General features: G+C 43.7%; 1 protein-coding gene across 4 annotated transcripts in view; it reads right to left on the reverse strand.

The window, feature by feature from the left end:
* Positions 1 to 2,136: 2,136 nt before the first annotated feature.
* PLEKHG7 (pleckstrin homology and RhoGEF domain containing G7) overlaps positions 2,137 to 26,386 on the reverse strand; it is a 92,777-nt gene continuing 68,527 nt past the window's right edge. For 3 of the 4 annotated variants that reach the window (XM_073554272.1, XM_073554270.1, XM_073554273.1), the window contains exons 8-18: positions 25,486 to 25,635; positions 22,034 to 22,129; positions 21,700 to 21,801; positions 20,258 to 20,371; positions 18,034 to 18,208; positions 9,783 to 9,898; positions 6,089 to 6,182; positions 5,920 to 5,999; positions 5,249 to 5,402; positions 3,131 to 3,231; positions 2,137 to 2,350 (exon numbers count right to left, since the gene is read on the reverse strand). In XM_073554272.1, the coding sequence (XP_073410373.1) occupies positions 2,243 to 2,350; positions 3,131 to 3,231; positions 5,249 to 5,402; positions 5,920 to 5,999; positions 6,089 to 6,182; positions 9,783 to 9,898; positions 18,034 to 18,208; positions 20,258 to 20,371; positions 21,700 to 21,801; positions 22,034 to 22,129; positions 25,486 to 25,635 (1,290 nt within the window). In that variant the 3' untranslated portion in view covers positions 2,137 to 2,242. The remainder of the gene's footprint in view (positions 2,351 to 3,130; positions 3,232 to 5,248; positions 5,403 to 5,919; positions 6,000 to 6,088; positions 6,183 to 9,782; positions 9,899 to 18,033; positions 18,209 to 20,257; positions 20,372 to 21,699; positions 21,802 to 22,033; positions 22,130 to 25,485; positions 25,636 to 26,386) is intronic. The other variant, XM_073554271.1, reaches the window with a different exon arrangement.

The raw sequence follows: 26,386 nt of genomic DNA on the forward strand, positions 1-26,386 counted from the left end.
TTTGGACAGTAATCCACCATTATTTGTGGAGGAAATATTAGTCAATAAAAGTATTACTGCCCAAAAAAGGGAATAAGGTGCTTAGATCAACAATTGGTTTATAGGGGCCAGTATAGAGAGAATCGGGCGATGACCCTAAACTATTTTCTGCCTGTCAGTGGAGGTTGGTACCCTAAATGATAAAAACACATTTTTGGCGCCCCTGCTCCAGATGGCTGTCCCTCCTTTCCCTAAATGCAGTAGGTGTCTGACAATCAGGAAGAGCATATAGTAGGTAGCGAGGGAATGTTGTCTAGCAATACTATATAGCAATATGATGTGCTAATCTCCACATATACTATTGCACCATCCAAGATATCATGCAGATGAGCACAGCATAATAGATACTAGATGTAACTCTGCTGTATGTTCAGGGACAATTATAGATGTCATCAGATGGAAACCAATAAAAATAATAATAGCCAAAGGTACACATGTAATATTGCACCACCCCAAACATCAAGCAAATGAGCTCAAAAATATTCAATATCAAATATTGCACCTCCCCAAACAGCAAAATTGGCAAATTGTAACTTTTTCCACAAGTCTTTTTCCAGCAATGGTACTTTAGGAGGGTTTCTTGCAAATAGTTTAGGAATCTTCTGATGGCTGCAGGACTCACAGATACCTGATGATCTTCTTTGATTCAAACTGATCACTGGATGCTTTATTGCCATTCTTGTGATTACATGATCTATGTGGATGGAAGCGTTTCTTTTCCTACCATGTGTTTCAGGTTGTGTTTGCCATTTTACAGCATTGGAAATCTTTTTAGCTGATCAGTAAAATCATTTCTTGCACTTCTTTATATGTTTTCCCGTCTCCAATCAACTTCTTGGTCAAACTGCTTTCTCCTTTGGTATGGTGTCTAGAACGACCCATTTTGCTCACTGACCAATGGCTAAAACCAGCAGGGACAACATTTGTTGCCCTCCTTCTTTAAATAAGGGCTAAATTGAAACCAATGAATGACCTCACTAATTGAACGCTGCATTGCTATTAATTAGAACACCCCCTTTTCATGAAATGAGTCAATTACACCCAATTAGAATTGTGAATGTTATGAATGTCGCCCATTACTCCCCTATACCTAATCATGATTTTTTTTTCCGATGTTGTATTATCCTTTTTTGCCCAAAACATTAAACACATTAGTGATGTTATATGCTATTATTTTGCATATAACTGTAACTTTACTTCAGAAACATCTGACTAACAGATCTAAAGACACTGAAGCAAGCTGTGAAAAACCCCAAATTTGCATCACCCGATTGCTGGTACGTGTTTGTCTTGGGGCAACCCCTTTAATAACTGTTCTGTGGCTGGCATATTATAGAGAGGGGCATGCAGAGGAACACTCCGGCTTCATTTCTTACCTTTCTGTATAGTGACTTCATGTATTTCCAATGATTCTAAACTCAAATGTCTTGTCAGAAAATCAATACACCAGTCATCTGTTTGATAGCAGAGACTTGGGTTTAATATGAGCAACTTTATTTGACCTGAACAAGCAAAATCTAATTTTATCTTTAAAAAAAAAACACTGTAGATTTGGAAAATGACTACAAATATTTACACTATCAAATAGATAAAAACAGTACAAATGTAGTTTACATAATATTTTCAATATGTTACAACTTCTGCAAAGATAAAACACAGACAAGACAGAAAACACATACATTAAAGCGAACCTGTCAGCAGTTTTGGCCGCTATAAGATACGGCTGCTGCCTTTCAGGGCTTATCTACACCATTCTATAATGCTGTAGATAAGCCCCTGATCCGACCTGAAAGATAAGAAAAATAAGTTTTATTATACTCACCCGGGGGCGGTCTGGTCCGATGGGTGTCACAGGTCCAGGTCCGGCGCCTCCCATCTTCTTGCGATGCCACCCTCTTGCTTGCTTCATGGTCCCCGCCATCGTGCTTCTGTGCAGGCGTACTTATTTACCCTGTTGAGGGCAGCGTAAAGAACTGCAGTGCGCAAGTGCCGGGAAAGGTCAGTGAGGTCCGGCGCCTGCGCACTGCAGTACTCTGCTCTGTCCTCAACAGGGCAGATAAGTACGCCTGCCCTGGAGCACGATGCTGGGGAGTGATGAAGCAAGCGGGAGGGCGGCATTGCAAGAAGATGGGAGGTGCCAGGCCCAGACCTGTGACATCCATCAGACCGCACGGCCCCTGGGTGAGTATAATATAATACAAGGCTAGATTTCTGCTGACTCCACAGGGTGACCATATACTGATGTTCTGTTGGATTCGTAAACTTCGCTGTAGCAAGAAATGGCAGTTTCAACTTGCGAGATCCACATTTTCTGTGAAATAAATGTAGTAAAATTTAGAAAGTCTTTATCCTTATTTCAGAAGTTCTACTTTTAAAATACATGCTGTATGTCATTGTTTTATGTCATTGGTTCAGAGAACAGCTTAGATTTTAAAAATCAGTCTGTTTCCCCCCTGCAGCACCAGTCTTGTCCATAGGTTGTGTCTGGTACTGCAACCCCTCTCCATTCAAATAAGGCTGAATTACAATGCCAGACAAACCCTATGAATAAGGTCCCATTCAGACTTCCGATTTCCTCACGAACAAGAAAAATGGTCTTATTATTTTGATCAGACTTTGAGCAGAGTTTGATCAAGATGTAGCCTGAGTGTCATCAGTTTTTCTCCTACATGAGAAAAAAAAAGTTTCTCCACCTCCTCCTACGTGACAGTCTATGAAAACTGGACTGCATTCAGATTTGATTAGAGTGTGGTTCACTTTTGTTTCATGAGCCCATAGACTTGCAATGCCAAATTTAAGCCAGCTCTTGGATCAAAATCGAACATGTCTCCATGATTTTCAGCAGGACATGGACATGTGAATGGCCTCATAGTCTATTACAGGAACGAGTGTTATCCGTGAAAACCACACGTAGCACTTTTACATGAAAATCAGACATCTGAATGAGGCCTCGTTTCATCTTGTTAGTTGCAGGACAGACATAATGAATGATAGCAATTACTTGTCATTCTCTTGATAATCTAGTATCAAATGAATGACCTCAGTGCTGTAGTATTGTTTTCTTTCATATTTTAAGAGCCATAACACCAACCTTAGCAGATTCAGTATTTGCTTGCAAAATGAAGGCAGCAATACACTGCTGATATCGATTCTCATGCTGGATCAAAAACGCGGGCTTCATTCCATAGACTGCTTGGGAAGACATTAAACAAGGGATGAACTCATAATTGACAGGTGAATTGTGAAATGATGTATTATAGTATTATGTATTCTAGATTAGGACTAACGTTCACTATACACATTAGATAGCTCTCTCCAACCTCCCTCATTCATATTCACAATTGGTTTGGCATAGTGTAAGGCGGCCAGGGTGGTAGTTGTGGCAACGAGCTGTAGTGTTCCCACACCATAGCACCTCACAGAGGAAATACATAGTCCCTTCTGTAGTGTGTGTGGTGTGTACAGCAAAGTACTCACTGTCAGGTTCCTCTCAGACTCTGTCACTTCAGCTTCACAAAACGTTTCAGAGTCACAAGTCTTTTCAAACAACGTAACTTTACTGGACAGCAATACTTTCATCACACAGGCAGCACAGGCAAGCACAGAGTCATCTTCATATCTATCCCTGCCATCCTGACAGGCTCTATCTTCTCCTTCAGCTTCCCTCTTCTGGCAAGCTCACCTATCTCGTTGGACAGTCTGTGTCCCACTTGTATCCCTGTACAATCCGTGTCCCATCTGTATTCTCAGACAGTATCCTTGGACAAGCTGTGTCCCACATGTCCCCTTACTGTTATCAGCTCTTTGTCAGTCCCTTGTCCGACTCCGATGGGGAGAGGCACCGGAAGCACCATTTCCACTGCTCCTGCCATGGTCCTAGACCCCGGATCCTAATGGGGATGATTCTGTACGTCTGATACCCGTCGGCACTCTTCTCTGGCCTGGGGCCCCTTACTGCGATGACAGCTTTATCCCCATGGCCTGCAATACTCTGCTCCATTACTGCTCACAAGTCCTGCCCTTGGGCAGGCTGCCTGCACTTCTGCTCCTAATCAGGAAGTATCTTGATCATGTCTCTCTGCTCTGTGCTGCCCCTCCCATTAACTTAACCCCTGTGCTGCCTGTCTCCTATTCTATTCTATGCTATTCTCTATCACTAATGAGCCCCCCCCCTCTATCCTGCTATTATTCTATAAACAGTACATTCAGATGACATTACAGCATGTGAACATTAATCAATAGTGAGGTGCCGCAGGTGAACATGCAAACAGCGTCCGGTAAAGAGGAGGCTTGTGAGGTTCCCGGTCACCTCCTTACAATAGCATGCATATGTTCCCTATGGGAAGAGGGGAGTAGGCTGCTGTGTGATACTTCTGATGACTTATCTCCCTAAGAACACAAGGATGGAACAGATTAAATCCAGCTACGTTATCTCCCCCAAAGCCTAAAGTCATGGTAGAATCAGGAATCCCCCATGGACATTAGATAGTCAGTTTGTTCTGCCAAATGGGTTGGTTTGGGTGCTATACATCTATTATAGATGGCCAGGGTAAGGGTTCACACACTTGCCAGTGCCTTGCCTGCTGACCCATAGTTACCCATAGAAGGAATGCAATGGTGTAAACCTTACATTTTCTCATGGGATCTGAGAAAAATGAGAGGCATAGATAGGTATGGAGCAGGCTCCTAATATGGGTGCTTTACTACACATTTATACACATCAGCTTGCACAATTATAGGCACGACAAAGTCCTGCCTGTTATTTGATGCCTTTTAAATGAACTACAAAATGAACAATCTACCCTAAAGTACATCTATCATCGCTCCCTTTTGCAAGCACAGCTTCCTCTGTTAGAAAGAGATAGAGAGCCTATGGGTGTTCTTCTGGTGCCAGCGGCACAATAACTTGCCATTTACAGCACCAGTATTGTGTAGATGAATGGCTGTCAGTACATTATAATAGCTTGTTCACTGACATAATAAAGCCCCTGTAACCTAATCCTGGGCTTTACTGACTGTACCAGTGGAACCAACTGTGATTTCTATTCCTGGCAGCTGCTTTCTCCCTTTATATGAATCACTCTAATATTAGGGAAGTTCTACAAAATGTCATTTCTAATATACAAACAAAGGCTCACTAACCATTAGCTTAACTTTGTCATTTTGGAATTTGATAGAAGAATTATGGAAATATCTGCATTTCTATTACCTGTCACATGGAAAAGGTCAATGCCTTTAATGGTCAACCTGTCGAGTGGAATTGGCTGGTCCAGAACCTTACAATAACCTCCTTCTTTAATAATGGCCTGCAGCTCTGGGTGTAAAGATGGATACATTGTGCTAGCTTCTAGACTTGATGATTTCTGTAAGACAAATATTTCTCATTCCGTAAGTGTGTTGTATTACAGGGGTTGTCTGGCCTTAAGCTGCAAGTCTGCGATCACTCGATGTGACTGCAGACCTATGAATCCTCACATTTCGTGTACTATGGACTGTGAGGATTCCACGGTACCGGGAGTGGGCGGTCATGTGAATGTAAGGATGCAGTTTACATGCTTCCAGCCACATTCCGACTAGACTGTGTCCAACGTTGCTCAATATACGTGCATGGAGTGAGGCCCCACTCATCTAATCGGCATGTGACCAGATGTATGCACATCAAATCCTTGCGGTCACACACCCACCACACTGAGAATCCTCACAGTGCACAGTATGCGCAATGTGAGGATTCACAAGTCTGCAGTCACATAGAGTGACTGCAGACTTGTAGCCTAAGGCTGAACAACCCCTTTAAGTCAATCACAAAGAAAACACAATAATGATAATTTGTACAATCCATGAACAGCCGGGCTGATTACTGCAGTAGTTTATCTCACGTACTCGTTTGTTTCTTTTAATTTTTGTGATCAGCAAAAAGTCATCAAAAAGAAGCAGGTATACATCCAGAAGACGTGTACTCTCTGGAAAGAAAAGAGATAAAGATGCTAATGTTAACAAACCCAATGAACATGATGTCATTATATAGAGTACAATGCCCTGGACTACAGACCTGAGAGGGTGAGTCTCCCTTCATAGAGGAGGTGCCTGTTGGGTGAAGACAACATGGTCTCTACATTGGTGTCTTTAAAGTAGTGCTTCAGGCCCTAAGTAACATAAAAAAGCAGAATTCTGGTACAATATAATACTATGTGTAGATAAGACAGAAATGTCCAACTGCTGTGGTATACCAGGACATGTAGTGTGATGGTGTGATATGCTATGTGGATGTCATTTTTTGTATATTCCTATTTTTCTATTTCAGTTATTTTCACAGTGTTTTTCTTATTACATTGTACGTCTACAGCCTTACTGTATCTGTCTCTTGATGACCCCCCTGTAGTGCATTAATCCCTAAGGCCCTTTGTTCTCCTCTGGGGGGCCTGGAAACCGCCCCATCTTGTTTGACTTTCCCTGGACAAGGAAGGGGGTGGAGAGAGAACAGGAGCTGGGCAAGTCAGTTCCGGTGTGGACAGGATCGTGTACAGACAGCACTTCAGAGAGAGAAGGACCCATTTTATCCTCTGGTGCTAGAGTTTTGGAATCTCGTTTCCCTGGACATTTTATCCTGATACTAGACTGCATTCTTATTCTGGACTATCTTATCCTTTGTGTGGTGGACTGAATATGGACCTTTTCGTATTTTTGCCTGAATAAAGGTCTTGGAATTGTTCACGCTTCGCTTGTTCTGTTGATTGTGTGATACCAGAGAAAGACCCCGTGACATGTAGTATGGCTGTGTACATGTTTCATAATGTAGAAATCAGACCATGAAGCTTTGTACCATATCCTATTAGGGGAATGTACCAGCTTCCACATTTCCCAGCAAAATGGTTCCTCTGCCCCTCAGTGAAACTCTGTCCAAGCACGAACCGCTATGTACGGACTGGCTGCGGGTTTCCACCCAAACTCCGCGGCCTCTATGTATGCCTATGAGGCTGTCTGCATTGTGGTCTGTGCTCTTTCAGACTTTTAGCCCTAAACTAAATTGAGACATCAAGTTGACTAAAAAAACACATAGCCCAGCTCTGACTGAATACCCGCTCACTAATCTTTGCATGGAAATTTGTAGTAACTTTGTAATGTATCTTATCAGAGAAATCTGTGTCTTTCATTACTTAAGAGCCTCTTCTTCCCCTGCCTTCTGGACTCACCATCCTTTCTGAAAAACTGTCTATGGAGAGAACTTAGTATAGTGAGAGATCAAACACACAGACAAGATGTTGCTGCAGCATTTTGGAAATGTCTTTCCCTCCATTGCTGGATTCACAGCCACACTGATTGGTACTGCTGTATAAAGTCCTCCAAATGCTGTTTGTTTGTGTGCTACAGAGAAAGAAGAGCAGCAATCCATCTGTCTTTATCTTTGCTGTGTATGGGAGACTTCATAGCAGCCAGTCTCACCCACCAGATCAGAGACAACTGAAGACTAGAGACAGAGTTTGCAGAGGAGAAAACTGGCGAAAATGCAGAATGCAATTGAATCGCCCCAGAGGCCGTGGGGTACTCGGCGCTGGGCCCGTTGACTTCAATGGGAAATGTCACAGTGGCTGTGACCCGGACTGTGGCCTCAGGCGGTCATGTAAAAGGGTTAGAATTGGATGGGGATAAAGGTTATGAAGTGATTTGTGACGCCATCTGTGGTTTCTAGTCAGATTGACCAGCGCTGCAGTGTCGCTTCTCTGAGACAGATGTTGGGGCGCAGCTGAGTTGTTGAAGCCCTCCACAAGAAGGGCTGTAGTCCCTGGGCAGTGGTGATGAATTAGTACATGGTGAAATGGTGTGGAGTGGTGGATGTAGCAGAGCCGGGCGAGAGACTCAGGAAGAAAGTGGAGGACACAAGGGCATGTAGTTCCAAAGGCTTTACTCACAGTTCTGGCATGCACAGAGGCCCGCTTCAGTGCTGTGTCCTCCAGGTGAGGGGTCCAGCCAACTTCCAGATAAGATGAAGTGCACCATTCCAGCTCTCCCTGTCAGTGTGTTCCTTCCCTGGCCGTCTCCAGACTATATGCTGCTTAAACTCCTTCTTCCAATCCAGCGCTTCACAATTAGCGTTCCGGGCCAGCAGCTGCGAATCCTGTTCGGACAACGCCTCACAGTTTCGGTGACTCTATATGGCTGCCTTTCCAGTTGGACTAACTGTGGAAGAGGCGATGGTCCATAAAGTAACCAAAGCTGTCGGCTTGCTAGTGGCACCCTGAAGAATGCAATCTAGGCTAGGGGCCGTTCCCTTTGCAACCAGTCCGGTTCCTTCCTCCACCTGACGGCCGTCAGCGTGGAACGGGACCCACGGGATAACTTTCCAACCCAGTCCCTGGAAGAACAGATTTTCTTCCCTGTGAAGAATCTGCTGTTTTTCCAAACGTCTGGTAACTCAAGGCAGGAGCTGCTCCAGACACGTCCTTCTCCTTCCCTCCCTCTGAGGGGACTCAACCTACTTCAGCCTAGATTCTCCCTCCTAAATTACGCTCCACCCACCTCCCAACACTCTTCGTGTTCCAAGCAGGGAGCCATAAAGGGTGCTCTGCTACACTACTGGTGTGTGTGGGGTGTGGGTGTTGGAGTCTGGTCGGGTGCACCCACCTTACCTGGTCGTGGGGTACCACACCTCTGGTTGAGGTGCAGTACCTCTGTGGCGACTGGACCCTCAGGGGCGCCACACAATTCTTATAGTGTCCAAAAATTGTGTAATTCCTCATGTACACACATGCACGTATGACAGTTTATTCTGAATAACAGGTAAGCTTTATTCAGAATTCTACAGGAAAGAGTGACCACTTGGGACAATTCCTTACTTTAGTAGGGTCCTCTAATAATAAACTCATTATGGGATATGCTACTGCTGTATATCCTAATGAGTAATGGCAGTGTGTGTGTGTGGGGCGGGGCAAGAAAGCAAGTCCTTTATAGTGAATATAGTCTTTGTAGCCATTCTATAATATACAGAATAAGAATCATGAATTATTGTTTTCCCTGCTTTACTACTACTACAGAGTTCCTTAAAGGGGTTGTTCACTACTTCTCATTCCCTAAGTTTTCCCAGCTGTAAAACAATAACATTTATACTCACTTCGGAGGGATGGCTCTGGCACTGGAGGTGAGTTTAGGTGTTATTATTTTACTGGGGGGGGGGAGGAGATGGGGATTGAGAAGAGACTATCCCTGTAGAGGACAACTCCTTTAAGGGGAACTGTACTAGTAAAGCAGGGAAAACATTACCGGAATCTGTCAGCAGGTTCTCCCATGTAATCTGACATCAGCAAAAGGAAGGGACAGTGACTCTGATTCCAATTCCAGTGATGTATCACTTAGTTTACTGTGTACAGTAGTGATGATAGAGTCACAGTTTTCTCTGCTGCGGTCCTAGCAGAGCTAAGATGTTGCGCTGTGCATAGCCTCACACACCTCTGATTAGCAGCTTTCTGTGCACATTGTATAGTGACAGAAAGCTGCTAATCAATAGTAGGGATGTGGATGAACTAAGTCATAAGGGCAGTTGTTCTGTAGTGATAATCTCCTGCTGATAAAACAATCATTGTATTGAAACTGCAAAACACAGCCCAGTAAGTGACACATCCCTGGAATCGTCTCTGATCCTATATTATGCTGCTCACAGATTAGATATTGTAAAAATCTGCTGACAGATTCCCTTTAAAAGGGTACTTGTTTTTTTCTAAAACTGTCCACCCCTTGAAGCATTAACCTACCTCTGGGATGAAGAATCTTTTGTCTCTCTCCCATAGACAAGGCCACACGATTACATCTTGAAGCTGTCTGAATTTCTGCGATTTATCCAGCCATTTCACTCTCCCTTCAAGATCTCCTAAAAGATGAAAGACAACTCCAAATTACCATCATTACGTAAAATGATCGTTCCAAAGCTCATCTGATTATTCAGCCAGATATAATGCGATTATTATATCATTGTGCTATGCCAGCTACTAGTATTGCTGGGAACTGCATGTCTGTGACTGGCCCGTCGGATGGTTGGGGCACTGTGTGGTGTGAAGTGCGGCTCCTACTGCCTGATACATTTACATCACATATATGGGCAGTTTAATGCTTTTTTTTGAGGGGTTGTGACTAAGCACACGCTCCGTCTGTGCCGGCTCCTGTCATTATCAGGTGGGTAAATAACACTGCCAAACAGCTGGCCCCTGGCACATGGCAGACCGGAGATACTGGGTTGTGCTGATTTTCATAAATTGGTATGAACACTCCATAAACGTCCCAGTATCCCAGTACGGGTGCATTCACATTGTGTGCAGAGGCCACAGACTATAATGATAGCGGTAGAGAGCGGACGTGAGCTCTGACGTGCATTATACGGCCTACAAGAGGTGGACACTCGGATGTAGTAGACTGCGTCTGGGTGTCCTCCTCCAGTAGGCGTACACACCCGAAAATGATGCATGGCCCAGCGTATGTTCACTCTTCCAGCATCATTATAGTCTATGGCCCTGTCCGAAACCCATTTTGTGATGGGGTTCAGACATAAGCCCTGACGGGGCCAATGAACGTGTGCCGCAAATGAGTCTAAAGGGGGCTTTACACATAGCGATATCGCTAGCAATATTGCTAAAGCGTCACCGATTTTGTGACTCAGGAGCGATATTGCTAGTGATATCGCTATGTGTGATACTTACCTCCGACCGGCTCCCCTGCTGGCTATCGCTGATCGCGCGAGATCATCCATGTCCATTTCTTGTCGGCAGCTCCCTGCTGGGCTTCCTGCTGGCAGCGACGTGTGGATGCGGGCGGGAGGACGTCATCATCGCCGCATCTGAAAGGTAAGTAACAACCACTGCTGCGTCGCTACGTCGCTGTGAAATCTGCCTGTTTGGCAGCTCACTAGCGACCATTTAGCGATGCACCAGCGATCCTGACCGCGTCGTATCGTTGCCGGGATCGCTGGTGCATCGGTAAATGTAAAGGGGCTTAACTCTGGAAATAAGAGATATTCAACCATTCTGACGTATCTTCAAGTAAATACAACAGCCTCATTAGCTTTCGGAGATTTATGTCATAATGTAGGCAGTTTGTATTGTGAAATACTATGACACATTCACTCCAATCAGTTCAGGATTGGGTCACTTTAGCCTATTCCTGACCACTATTTGTGTTTTATCCCACATGCGATTTTAAACAGCTTTTTTTTTCATTTGGATATTTACATTTTTTTTGCCTGTTTTTTGTTGTGATTTATGGGGCTTCCTTTTTATGATATTGGGGGAAAACTATAAAGAAAACGGAAAGTACCTGTCTATTTTACACATTTTCTATTTTTTTACGACCACAAAGGACTGCTAATAACTTGCGTAAACTGCATTCACCTTTTTATAAAAATTATTTTTATATATTTGACTTTTGTTTTTGTTTTTCAAGAGGGGAGGGGATAGAAAAAGCTATTCAGACTTGCAATATTTTTTTCAGTTCTGTTTTATTTATTTACTAGCTGAAGAGCCCGGCGATAGTAACTAACTACGGTTATGGTTAGTTAGTGTGCAAAGCTGAGTGCATAGCCTCACCCATGCCGCATAGCCACATTCACTATTATATCCCACATCATCCCGTCAGCCAGAGCTACCGGACTACTACCCCTAATATCCTATACCGTCCCGTCAGCCAGAGCCACCGGACTACTAATATCCCATATCATCCTGTCAGCCAGAGCCACCGGACTACTACCCCATATATCCCACATCATCCTGTCACAGCCACCAGACTACTACTCCTAATATCCCACATTGTCCCGTCAGCCAGAGCCACCGGACAACTACCCCTAATATCCCACATCATCCCGTCACAGCCGCTGGACAACTACCCCTAATATCCCACATCATCCCGTCAGCCATAACCACCGGACAACTACCCCTAATATCCCACATCATCCCGTCACAGCCGCTGGACTACTACCCCTAATATCCCACATCATTCCGTCAGCCAGAGCCACCGGACTACTACCCCTAATATCCCACATCGTTATATATATAAAGCTGAGTGTAGAGTCCCGCCCACTCCACATAGCCACATTCACTATAATATCCCACATTATCCCATCATGGATAAAGTTTTTTTCGGGTTTAATGTGCGCTGCTTGACTAAGATAATTTCCCACACATAAGAAGTTAAGATTATTTTAATTCCCAACACATTTCAAAGTGTGAACCACTTCTTCCTCAGGGGATGACATGAAGTCTGAGGAAGAAGTGGTTCACACTTTGAAACGCGTTGGGAATTAAAATAATCTTAACTTCTTATGTGTGGGAAATTATCTTGGTCAAGCAGCGCACATTAAACCCGAAAAAAACTTTATCCATAAGGATCAACATTGGCGGTCACGGAGTGGACCTTCGGGCGTGCAGCAGGCTGACAGTTGTTTTATATGCGTGTTTTCCCCCTGGAAAAGGTGAGTAGCTTTGTTTCACACCTTTTACATCTTTCCACCCAGATAAGACCCTATTGCGCCCCTTTTTTTTTTTTTTTCCTTAGCGTTGATTACACATTATCCCATCAGCCAAAGCTACCAGACTACTACCCCTAATATCTCACATCATCCCGTCAGAGCCAGTAAAAGTAGAATAGTGTAATTGTACAGAAACATGGTTCACTAAGATCCCAGGTTTTCTACTGATCAGGCTGATATTCTCACTTATCTGCCACCATAAATATCACAGTCATGCTTTTCACCAATGGACAGGCACAAACCTTATACATTAGTACAGTAAAGAAACCTTCACACACTTTTTCATGCACCGTCAACTTGTAATTTGTCCGGCTGAGTTGCTCATGGATGTACAGCATCTGTATGCAGTATAGTATCATATTTAATGGGTTGTTATGGGAAAAGCATTACGTGTTATATGGGTATATTCAGGTGAATTATGGGGAAAGTAGCACTTTAAAAAAACTCACAGCATCAGAGCACAGTAACACATCAATAATGCATAAAAGTGTCTGAGAAAATATTAAATCCACATGACATTTAATGTGTGCACTTTCCTACATTCATGTGTGTCACTTAATGACACCACACCGGAGAGGGGAATTCATTTCTGTCATGTACTCACTGCTCCTTTCTGGGGGACAGACGATGGCTGGCGCTTATGTTCCTGGGGATGCTAGATTTCTCCCATAATGTCAGTGTCTGCTAAGGTGTTGTCAAGTGGGAAAACTTGCGCATAGCAACCAATCACTGCTCAGCTACTGTTAATCAGCTCTGGTGAAATGAGAGATGCTTAGTGATTGGTTGCAAGGAAAACTGTTGGTCATAGCAACCAATCACAGCTTAGCTTCTTTTGAACAGCTCTGGTGAAATGAAAGATGCTTTGTGATTGGTTGGTGATACACACACACACACATTGATTTTTATGTATAGAGATGATTTCTTTTTGTTTTATCTTTGCTCTTTTTAATTAATTTAGTTTTTTTTTTTAAATTTATTTTACACTTTGTTGCTGCCATAGGGTCTTAAAAGACTTTTGAGGGGTGTAATAACATGTTAATACCTTATTTTTAGGGTTATTTCCCCTATAACTAGTACTAGCTGAAGAGCCTGGCGTTGCCTAGGCATAGTAACCAACTGTGGTTAGTTATAACAAATTATAATGATTATATTGCACATAAAAATATTTCACATCGTATATTCAACACTACAGATTTGCAACACAAATTAACTAAACGATTACCCAAGTATTGATAATATTTTATTTTCAACTCATTCAAGATTTTTGGTTTTTCCTTTCGGTGCAAAGATGAACAGATTTTTGGCAGTTCCAACTCTTGAACAGACCACGTAAAGTTGAACATGAGAAAAGCATGGAGATTGCAAATCGATCCCTACTACTTTCAAGGACTGTCTCTAAGCATTGTTAATGGACATTGCAAATAGCAGTTGAACTGGAAACTGGAGGCATTTACAATAAAAAAACAAATCAGATGGAATGAGTGGAATTCTTGAAATGAAAATGTCCTCTCCTTTGGCACATCCTGTTTCTGAGCGGTGTATCTAACCCTATCCTGTGTGATAATGTCTGCTGAGCTGTGTATCTAATCCTATCTTGTGTGATACTTTCTGCTGAGCAGTGTATCTAATCCTATCCTGTGTGATACCGTCTGCTGAGTCGTGTATCTAACCCTATCCTGTGTGATACTGACTGCTGAGCTGTGTATCTAATCCTATCCTGTGTGATAATGTCTGGTGAGCCATGCATCTAATACTATTCTTTGTGATACTGACTGTTGAGCTGTGTATCTAATCCTATCCTGTGTGATACTGACTGCTGAGCTGTGTATCTAATCCTATCCGGTGTGATACTGACTGCTGAGCTATGTGTCTAATCCTCTCCTGTGTGATACTGACTGTTGAGCTGTGTATCTAATCCTATTCTGTGTGATACTGACTGCTGAGCCGAGTATCTAATCCTATTCTGTGTGATACTGTGTGCTGAGCTGTGTATCTAATCCTATCCTGTGTGATACTGTCTGCTGAGCTGTGTATCTAATCCTCTCCTATGTGATACTGACTGCTGAGTTGTGTATGTAATCCTAGCCTGTGTGATACTTACTGCTGAGCCATGTATCTAATCCTATCCTGTGTGATACTGTGTGCTGAGCTGTGTATCTAATCCTATCCTGTGTGATACTGTCTGCTGAGCTGTGTATCTAATCCTCTCCTATGTGATACTGACTGCTGAGTTGTGTATGTAATCCTAGCCTGTGTGATACTTACTGCTGAGCCGTGTATCTAATCCTATCCTGTGTGATACTGGGCTCCCCCTGCAGTCTGTGTCAGAGGGTGGTCTGTGTTGGCACGGTACTAAATTGTGTTATTTCCAGCTTTACAGAAGGACGATAACACCATAGAAATGATAAGAATAATAAGCAAAATTGTTTGGTGAACTGGAACGCACGGGGTTAAAATTTCACCTCACAACATAGCCTATGACGCTCTCGGGGTCCAGACGTGTGACTGTGCAAAATTTTGTGGCTATAGCTGCGACGGTGCAGATGCCAATCCCGGACACACACACACACACACACACACACACACACACACACACACATTGAGCTTTATATATTAGATTGGCATATTAGCCTTAGCTGCAGAGGACATATATCCTTCTGGCTCCTGTTCCCTGCCTACAGTCAGTGAGCCCATGGTCACTGGGTCTGAAGGCACTAATGTGGCTAGTGTTTCCTAATATACAGTGGGGGAAATAATTATTTTATCTCTTGCTGTCTTGCTGATTTTGTAAGTTTGCCCAGGGTAGGGTTTAAGGGAAGGCTAATGTTAACATTGAGAGATGGAATATCAAAAATAAAATCCAGAAAATCATATTTTATAAATTATATAAATTGATTTGCATTTTGCAGTGAGAAATAAGTATTTGATCCCCTACTAACCAAGAGTTTTGGCTCCTACAGACCAGTTAGACGCACCTAATCAACTCCCCTTTATGAAAGACTCCTGTCCACAGACTCAATTAATCAGTCAGAGTCTAACATTTACAACATGGGCAAGACCAAACAGGTTTCTAAGGATGTCAGGGACAAGATCATAGACCAGCACAACGCTAGAATGGGCTACAAAACCATAAATAAGACACTGGATGAGAATGAGACAACTGTAGGTGCAATAGTAAGAAAATGGAAGAAATACAAAATGACTGTCATTCACCATCGATCTGGGGCACCCTGCAAAATCTCACCTCGTGGAGTATCCTTGATCATGAGGAAGGTGAGAGATCAGCCTAAAACTACACGGTGGGAACTTGTTAATGATCTCAAGGCAGCTGGGACCACAGTCACCAAGAAAACCATTGGTAACATATTACGCCATAAAGGATTAAAATCGTGCAGTGCCTGCAAGGTCCCCCTGCTCAAGAAGGCACATGTGCAGGGCTGTCTGAAGTTTGCCAATGAACACCTGGATGATTCTCTGAGTGATTAGGAGAAGGTACTGGGGGAAGATGAGACAAAAATTGAGATCTTTGGCATTAACTCAACTTGCCGTATTTGGAGGAAGAGAAATGCTACCTATGGCCCAAAGAACACTGTCCCCACTGTCAAGCATGGAGGTGGAAACATTATGTTTTGGGGTGTTTCTCTGCTAAGGGCACAGCACTACTCCACCGCATTTAATGGAGAATGGATGGAGCCATGTACCATAAAATCCTGAGTGACAACCTCCTTTCCTCTGCCAGGACATTAAAAATGTGTCGTGGCTGGGTCTTCCAGCAAAACAGTGACCCAAAACATACAGCCAAGGCAACAAAGGAGGGGCTCAAAAATAAGCACATTAATGTCATGGAGTGGCCTATCCAGCCACCAGACCTTAATCCCATAGAAAACTTATGGAGGAAGTTGAAGCTCCGAGTTGCCAAGCGACAGCCTCATAATCTTAATGATTTAGAGATGATCTGCAAAGAGGAATGGACCAAAATTCCTCCTGACATGTGCGCAAATCTCATCATCAACTACAGAAAACGTCTGACTGCTGTGCTTGCCAACAAGGGTTTTGCCACCAAGTATTAGGTCTTGTTTGCCAGAGGGATCAAATACTTATTTCTCAGTGTAAAATGCAAATAAATTTATATAATTTATACAATGTGATTTTCTGGATTTTATTTCTGATATTCTATCTCTATATTCTATTTAACCTACCCTTAAAATTATAGACTGTTCATGTCTTTGTCAGTGGGCAAACTTACAAAATCAGCAAGGGATCAAATATTTATTTCCCCCACAGTTTGTGATTTTTTAATATTTTTTTCTGAACGTGTCCATCTGTTCCAACAGCCACAGAAAAGTGGACACTTTTAGGCCGGGGTCACACTTGCAAGAAACTCACACAAGTTTCGTGTCTCATTACCCGGCACTGCCGCCGGGACTCGGGACGAGAGTGTATGGCCGGGGTCACACTTTCTTGCAAGTGTGACCCCGGCCTTACTTGAAAAAAAACACAAACTGAGATTCTAAGAAAATAAATCAGATGGTCAAATTCAGAAAAAAACAAATAGAATTCATTTGACCTCTGCTTGTGTCAGTGCAGTCTGAGCCCAGTTTGGGATTTATGTGACTCCTATTTTAGTGGGATTCAGGCAGAAGCGCAGTGTGAACAGGGCTTAATATTCTATTGTGTGGAATAGTGCAGTCTACTATACTATTCCGCGCTGTCCTAGTGCAGCAGCCAGAGACGGACACCGACCAGACACGGACACCAGCCAGAAGACGCTTTTTTTTTTTTTTATAAATCTGTTGCTGTCATCTTTCAGCGTTTCTGCAGCGTTTTTTCCCCCATTCAAATGAATAGGAAACAAGAATGAAAGTGAAAAGGCTGCAAAAAAAAGTAGAATGTTTCCAGCCAACACTGTAGATCAATCCGCAGCAAAAATGGTGCGTGTGAACAGTGTCTACAGGGTTTTTCTAGAATGTAAAAATAATTAGTATAGAAACGATAAATCGCCCACGGCACTGATGCTGCGGGGGTCTCCGCCAGTCTCAGCACTGGGCTGCAGTGGTCTTGTGGCTCCGGGGGTCTCCATCAGTCTCAGCACTGGGCTGCAGTCATCTTGTGGCTGCACCTTATAGTGTAGCTGCAATGTGAATAATAACCATCAGGGCCCCTGAACCATCGGCCACGGAGCCAGAGGGGATTTAGCAGAGTAGTTTGGGGGACATGTAGGACTTTTTTTTCTTATAGCTTTTTATTATGCTGTTTGTGAGCTAGGATGTAGAAAAAGACGGCAATTCTGGTAATGTTTTCTTTTATGTGACTGTATAGCCCCCTTCACACAACAATGTGCAGCATTATATGGCGACAGCTTTATATTTCGATTGACACTATCCATTAAGAAGGTCTGTGCTATGTATGTGATCCATGCTTTATATGTCAGGGTAATCAATAAAACAATGTCATAAAACAAGTTGTCGGTAAATCAAGGATTCTTGACTTACTTATGGAACTTTCAACTTTCTCCTTCATGGAGTAGATGGACACTTTCTCTGCAGCATCATTACTTTTCTTCCATATGTTCTTCAGGAGCAACGGATATCGGGTCAGCCGATGTAATGGTGCCACTAGCAAATCGGTGAGGTGCAGCCGCCGACACTGTTCTTGCTGTTCACACCACTATGAAAACAAAGGAGAATTGTAAGAAATCTGCTCAGCGCAGGTACGAGGTGAAAGCATCTGTGGTATCACAGGGTACCGGTGACACCCTTGGAGGGCCTATGACTAAGGGCTCGTTCTCATGAGAGTATGATACATGTGCTGCCTGAGTAACAATTACTGACCAATGTAATCCAATATGGCTGCTGTGCAAAGTACAGTTCCTTCACAAGGACCATGTGTATGTGATAAAAGCACGACATGCTCTACTGTTTCCATATTTGGGACACGACTCGTCGATTCAAGTCTTTGGGTGCTCAAAAATCTGATCCATTACGGATCACCCATATAACATCTGATCTTCACGGCTACATTGCCATTATTAACATAGGAAACTGAATGTAATCATTTACATTCTGCGGATACCACACGGCTATAAAATACAGGTACACTGAGGGCAATGCAGATGAAAATCGTCCGAGTTTCCGGGAGCAAAATCGGACTATTTTTTATATGCTCGACTGACCCTGGCCTACTGGGGAAACTCTACTTTTGGACTCTTTACTTCCTTTTAAGTATTCACTTTTACAACAAGCGGTACTCCACGCCCCGTTATGATGGCCATCTGGCGTGCCGCATAATTACAAAATGTTCCATTATTTTATTCTATCATTAAAAAAACTAAAATCTTTACTGGTCACCGCAATGTAGTCCAGAGTATGTACAATTTGTCCAAGTGAATGGAAGAGCCACTGCAGTGTCATTGACCATTTTGCTCTAAGACCACATTCACACCTTCAATATTTGGTCAGTATTTTACCTCCATATTTATAAGCCAGAAAAAAGAGTGGTGATAAATCCAGAAGTGGTGACGGGTTTCTATTATACTTTTCCTCTGATTGTTCCACTAGTGGTTTTGGCTTACACATACTGAGGTAAAAACCCCACCAAATGCTCAATATGTGCACATGGCCCTAAGGTCACCATCCACCTTCAATAGGTGTCAGCTGAATGTTAATTGGGAGAGGGGAGTAAGCTGCTGCTATTTCTTTTGAGATCAAAGGATCAGGAGGTAAAAGTCAACATATTCATGCCTTTTTTTTGCCCTGAGCTGTTGGGGGAGAGAGTCAAGACACATTAAAAGGAATCTGTCAGATGTTTTTTCTATGTAAGGTATGAAGTAAGGTCTGAGACACAGATTTCATGGATGTGTCACTTGTTGTTTCCACACAGTCAATGTTTTATCACTAGGAAAATATCAGTGCCCAGACTAGCTCCATTGTGCCAAGTGGTCTGATAAGCAGCTCACTGTCAACAGACAATGGACATACAGAGCCTGGCATGGGCGGGATTAGCTTTCTCAGCTTTGCTCCTTCCTACATCTAAGAACTCTGATTGTGTCACAACTGCTGTATGCAGTAATCTGAATGACACATCGCTAGAATCAGGGTCTCTTTCCCTACTTTATGCTTCTCACAGATGAGGTAGCAAAAACAGGCTGACAGATTCCCTTCAAATGCATAGATTAGATGATTGGTCAGTTCTGGGGACAGCCGACAGTGCTCTGATGTGTCGGCGACCGTTAAGACCATTTCTGAGCAGTTTACATTTATAGCTGTGTATTGTTTAGGTTAAAAGAGAAACAACAATATGTTATATACTGTATGTACGGAAGTATAATAATGAAAGCCCCAAACATCACAGTAGGTACAAACAGAACAGATAAGTGTCAGGTACCGTGTACCCTTTTATATACTTATACGTTCATACAAAGCCCCCATGAGAAAGATGAAAATATGAGTCCAACCTGGAGCACAGTGCAAACTAGTAAGGTGTTCAGCACACAGCTTTTTACTAGAAACCAAACAATCCCTTTAAACAGTTCTGACATGTCTGGTTTTTCCCAATTGCACAGTCCCAGAGGGAACTTTAAGAAAAAATGTTGTCTGTGGAGAGAATCGCTTAGATTATAAGTGCTGACTTCACGTTTGACCAATCTTGCCCGTGGCTCTGTTATCTTCTCTCATCTCTGACACAATGATCATTTTTGACATTTAAAAGACTTATTACCTTCAGATATGTTGCAAAATCGTCTCTTTGCTTCAGTGTCTCCAGGTAGATAATGGCAGACGTGTAATTCAGGCAGTAGATTTGATGACTTAAGCAGAGATTATCTTTGAAATACTGCAACAGCAAAAAATAAAACTTGGTTAAGTCGCTGGTCACGCTATTGGCAAATGACTAGAATCAATGTTATATTTTACAAATGCATTATTGGGCTCGCATAAAAATTACAGAGCACTACCACCCCAAGGATGTAAAAGGGAATCAGAGAGATCACCCTCTCCAAATTCATTTATGGACATGCAAGTCTTTAACATGTAAATCCATTGACACCTTTATATATTCTATCTGTTGCTGCATTTGCTTATGAGCTATTCACAGTGGTTGCTGAATGTGATCAGTTGCGGAGCTGCACAGTACAGCGCCAAGAACTGCATAGTGGCCACGGCCGGTACTGCACAGCCACATTTGCCTCATTTGCATATGCATGGAAACGCTGCCTGCTTTCAATCCTAGCAGAGGCTTATAGCATGTAGTTTCATTACTCTTAAGCACCTACTAATGAAGGCTGCATTTTAGCATTTAACCTATTGTACATCAATGGAACTTGGACCTCTGTATCAGAAAAGAGCAAAGAAAATTAAACAAACGGTTATTTTCATCTTTGTAAATGGCTCTTGTCAGATAGTGCTTGTAAATATGTCATTTAGCATTTTACTGCTTTTTAAAATTTACAGCCGTTCTTGATATATTCTATTTTTTTTCTTTGTTTGCGCACCACCACTGCTAGACAGCAGAACATATGCAGTGCTTACAAGCTCTTTCCTACTGAACTTGTAAGCGCTGTTTTGATGCTGGCCAGTAATGTTGTAGTGCATTGTCATCTCCTAATCCTGGACACTTTCAGTGCAGTGCTTACAAGCTAGACAGCAGAGGTGGTTGGTCTCCCAGGCATCGAGATGTAAAAAAAAAAAAGTGTTAATATCTCAAGAACAGCTGCAAATTTTAATGGGTAGTAGATTGCAAAAGTGCCTGTTAAAAAAAATAAAACAGTATCCAATAGAACAGGTAATCAATATGAGATTGTGGGGGGCCAACACCAGATACTCTACCCTCTATCTGCTGAAAACTGCTCCATTAGGGTATTGTCCTGCAGTACCCAGCAGTGACTGCTACACACTGCATGAAATTGCATCAAGCATCTCCCTTCAATATTATTGCATCTGATGGCTGCCAGAGCTTTTTTCAGCTGCTCAGTGGGGGTGTGGAGTGTTGGACCCCCACCAATATCATACTGAAGATCTATCAATATTTTCTGCCTGGACAAGCCCTTCACATACCAATATTATAAAATGCATTGTCCATGTCACCACGTTCACACTGTACAGAACACCGCTTCTTAGTTGTGCTCTCCTGTGCTCAGTAATACTGACATTTATTAAACTGACCTTTGTTAGTAAGTCTGTTAGTGATAAGGAGAAGGAGGTTGTAAATCCAAGTTCTTCACTTTCAATAGTGTTAAACAAGCTGGTGGCAAAGGTAAGGCTTTCCTAATAATAATGAGAATAAAAAGAATACAATAAAAAAATTCCACGTAAAATATTAAACAACTCTATGATTCCAGAGGTTGGTAATAAAAAGAATATTAGACCACACCCAAAGTAACATCATGTTATAATACAACGTAATGCTAACTATGACTTTCAACTGAACTACAAGTATTCACCTACCAGCGAATCACATATAAGAATATTTTCAAAGTAATAATACAAATTAGCGTACCTGATTCAGCTCCTCCAAATTGCCAAAGAGCCTGACTGGATCCACGTCTAACAGATGATCATTGCTCTGTAAGAGCCTTAGTGTGTGAAAAAATATCTAGAATATTAAATAGAAAAGTAACAAAGTAAATGTGTAAATGAAAAAAAGAAAAATCACACAATGCAATTGTGGCGCCCCTGAGGGTTCAGTCGCCACAGAGGTACTGCACCTCCTCTTGAGGTGTAGTATCCCACTCTCCAGGTAAGATGGGAACACCTGACCAGCCTCCAACACCTGCATCCCACACAACATAGTAGTGTAGCAAAGCACCTTTGGTGGATCCCTGCTTGGAACACGAAGAGTGCTGGGAGGTGGGTGGAGCTTAGACTGCACAATAGAGTGGGAGAATATTAGGAAAGGGTCAGTCTGTGAGAGAAGATCCCCTGAGAGGGATGGAGTGAAGGAGGTGCTGCTGCAGACTTCAGTGACCTGGAGCTGCTGGCACGGGAAAGAGAAATAGAAAGCCTGATTCTTCAGAAGGAAGAAAGATTAACGTAAGGAGAAGAAGAGAACTAAGGACTAGGGTCAGAGCAAAACCGTTCCTCAAGTTTGAAGCGCATGGTCGGGGTCCGGTCCCTGAGGCTGTTTGTGAAACTAATGTTCCAGCAGCAGACACCGGAGGAATAGGAGCTGTGACCACTCTATTCCCACAAAAGACTCAAAGACACGGTGGCAACCTATGTGTGAGCCGGGACATGACGGATGGAGTCCCCGAGGCAGGCTACAGTCACTTGTCATGCGAGTAGAGTTCCAAGGAACATCTGAGAGGAGGAACTTGGGTTTAACACACAACTACAAGTACTTTGGTATAAGCGCTAGAAAGGAGACGTTCAGAACAGGCACACGAAAGGGAGAGCTGGAAAGGTTAATTCCGTCTGCCTGGGAGTTGGCTGAGCCCTGTGCCAAGAACGTGAGTAAAAGAACTGGAACTGCATTCATCTGTCTCAGTGCCTTCTTCCTGCGCCAACCCACTCAGCACTGCTACATCTCTGTGGCTAACACTGCACCATCTGTTTCTCCTCACTATCTCCTCCTTTGCCAACCTCCTCTACTCTGCACTGGGACTACAGCCCTACCTGTGGAGGGCTACAACATCATTGCTGCACCACACCATCTGTCCCAGAGAAGCAACCCTGCAGCGCTGGTCAAACTGACCAGAAACCACAGGTGGCGTCATGAATCATCTCAATGACTTTATCCCCATCACTCAACCCCTTTTACATTGACCGCCTGAGGCCACGGACCGGGTCATTGCCACTGTGACATCTCCCATTGTAATCAACAGGCCCGACACTGAGTACCCCACGGTCTCTGGGGGCGAGTCACAATATGATACCTACAGTTGTGGACAAAAGTATTGACACCCCTGCAAATCTGTCAGATAATACTCAGTTTCTTCCTGAAAATGATTGCAATGATACTTTTGTCTGGCCCATTTTTTGGAGTTTTGTGTGAAATGATCAATGTTTTGCTTTTTGCGTCATTCTCTTTTGTGTTTTTTCATTTAAGACAAATTAAATGAAGATAATAATACCAAAGAATTTGTGTTTGCAATCATTTTCAGGAAGAAACTGAGTATTATCTGACAGAATTGCAGGGGTGTCAATACTTTTGTCCACAACTGTATATTATTAAGATGTCACCCAGGGAATACAGACTTTCTATCATGATGACTTTAGTAGACTGATAAACTAGATTGGTTATACAGAATTATTAGTTTAAATGGAACTGGTCATCACATGCATATTGCCCAATCCGCGGGCAGTATGAATCAGACACTGGCTGTGCGACTGCATTAGGCCGGCTTCACATTAGCGCTTTTTCAGCGCGCGCACGGCCGGGGGTAGCTCCGCCCCCGAGCCAGCTCTCTGCCCGGCGTGCCCGCCCCTTGCTTGTAGCGCCGCCTACTAGCGGACAGCGGCGCCTGCGATCGGCGCACTCTATCTTTAGCATAGGGTGCGCAGATCGTGCGCAGGCCGTGCGCTAGTTGCGCTTTGACCTGCGCTGCGCACTTTTGACGGTGCGCCGTGCGCGCCAAAATCAAACTTTTCAGATTTTGGCGCGCACGGCGCACCATCAAAAGTGCGCAGCGCAGGTCAAAGCGCAACTAGCGCACGGCCTGCGCACGATCTGCGCACCCTATGCTAAAGATAGGGTGCGCCGATCGCAGGCGCCGCTGTCCGCTAGTAGGTGGCGCTACAAGCAAGGGGCGGGCACGCCGGGCAGAGAGCCGGCTCGGGGGCGGAGCTACCCCCGGCCGTGCGCGCGCTGAAAAAGCGCTAATGTGAAACCGGCCTAAGTCAGGGTTTTGGTGAGTTACCTTTCAAATGTGTTTTTTTTTGAATTTTTGGGAATTTTTTCCTTATGTGCGCTAGACAGGTATGTGTCCTATGAAACGCGTTTCAGAGTAAACATACTTTGTAGGCCGGGTACTGTGTGTCTCAGATGACTAGTCCAAGGCAAGTCTCCGTCAGCTTCTTCCAACCCTGCTCCATTTGACTAACAGGTCTCTCCTGATGTTTGTTCATAGGGAGAGACCAGTCAGACATAGGGATGAGAGCGAGGAGAAGCCATCTTGGGACCTGGCTCGGACCAGTCAGCCGAAACACATAGTCCCTGGCCAGCTTTTAAAAGTCAACTTCAGAGTAAAATATACCAGGCTGCAATCGCGATTTTGGGAAAATAACAACAGTATCAACACCAATTTCCATTAATCACTTAATCTTAGGGCCCCGTCACACATAGCGACTCACCAGCGATCCCGACAACGATATGAACTTTGTCAGGATCGCTGGTGTGTCGCTACATGATCGCTGGTGAGCTGCCAAACATGCAGCTTTACCAGTGATCAGCACCAGCGACACGCGGGTAACAAGCGACGCACGTCGCTTAGTTACTCACTGTGTACCTTAGTTACCAGCGCGCTGGTGCAGGGAGCTGGTAACGAAGGTACACATCGGCACTTAGAAACCCGATGTGTACCTTGGTTACCAGCTCCCTGCACCAGCGCGCTGGTAACTAAGGTACACATCGGGTTTCTAAGCACTGAACGCCTCTTAGAAACTCGATGTGTACCTTAGATACCAGCACCAGCTCGCTGATCAATGGTCTCCCGCCTGCCACACGCAGCGATTCGTGCTTGCCAGCGGGAGACCAGCAATCAAAAAAATGTCCTGGCCAATCCAGGAAGATCAGCGATACCCGGCAGGGGGGCCGGTCGCTGGTAAGTGTTACACACAGCAATCTCGCTGGTGAGATCGCTGTTGCGTCACAAAACTTGTGACTCAGCAGCGATCTCGCTAGCGAGATCATTGTGTGTGACGGGGGCTTTAGGGTTCCAGGTAAACTCATTAATCAATATATACTGAATACTCGCATGCAAAATAATTATATCAAGATTACATCAAACTCACCCTCTTGAGAACTAGTAAATGTTCTAAAAAGTAAGAACATTCGGAGGTGAAAAGTTCCCATATTGCCTCTTGCCTTTTTCTGTTTGAAGATCTTATTATCTGTTTGTTCTCTATATTCTGTGTACTTCGGATTTCATCCCAGCTTTTATCCTATAAATCAGAAATAGGAGAATTAGAAGTTTAGTACGGTAATAACTTACCGTAACTGGAATAGCTTTTGTCATGGTGATGATGACCTTTTCTACATTATTTCTCTTATCACACACCGTGGTGTATGATATTTGTGGCGCCCCTGAGGGTTCAGTCACCACAGAAGTACTGCACCTCCTCCTGAGGTGTGGTACCCCACAATTCAGGTAAGGTGGAGACACCTGACCACACTCCAACACCTGCATCCCACACAACATAGTAGTGTAGCAAAGCACCTTTGGTGGCTCCCTGCTTGGAACACGAAGAGTGCTGGGAGGTGGGTGGACCTTAGCCTGCACAAGAGAGCGGGAGCTCATTAGGACAAGGTCAGTCTGACTAGGTCAGTCTGTGAGAGAAGATCCCCTGAGTGGGATGGATTGAAGGTAGTGCTGCAGCAGACCTCAGTGACCTGGGTCTGCTGGCACAGGAAAGAGATATTTAGAAAGCCTGATTCTCCATAAGAAAGATAGTTTTGGTGCAGAACGTAAGGAGAAGAAGAGAACTAAGGATTAGGGTTAGAGCAGATCCCTTCCTCAAGTTCTCAGCACATGGCCGGGGTCCGGTCCCCGAGGTTGTATGGATACTAAGGATCCTGCAGCAGACACCGGAGGAATAGAAGTTGTCACCACTTTATTCCCATACAAGACTTGAGGGCACAACAGCAATGAGAGTAAGCCGGGACTTAGTAGCAAGGAGTCCCCGAAGCAGGCTA

The sequence above is a fragment of the Dendrobates tinctorius genome, unplaced genomic scaffold (genome assembly GCF_039654945.1).
Source record: "Dendrobates tinctorius isolate UK_male_01 unplaced genomic scaffold, ASM3965494v1 ptg000209l, whole genome shotgun sequence".
NCBI lineage: Eukaryota > Metazoa > Chordata > Amphibia > Anura > Dendrobatidae > Dendrobates > Dendrobates tinctorius.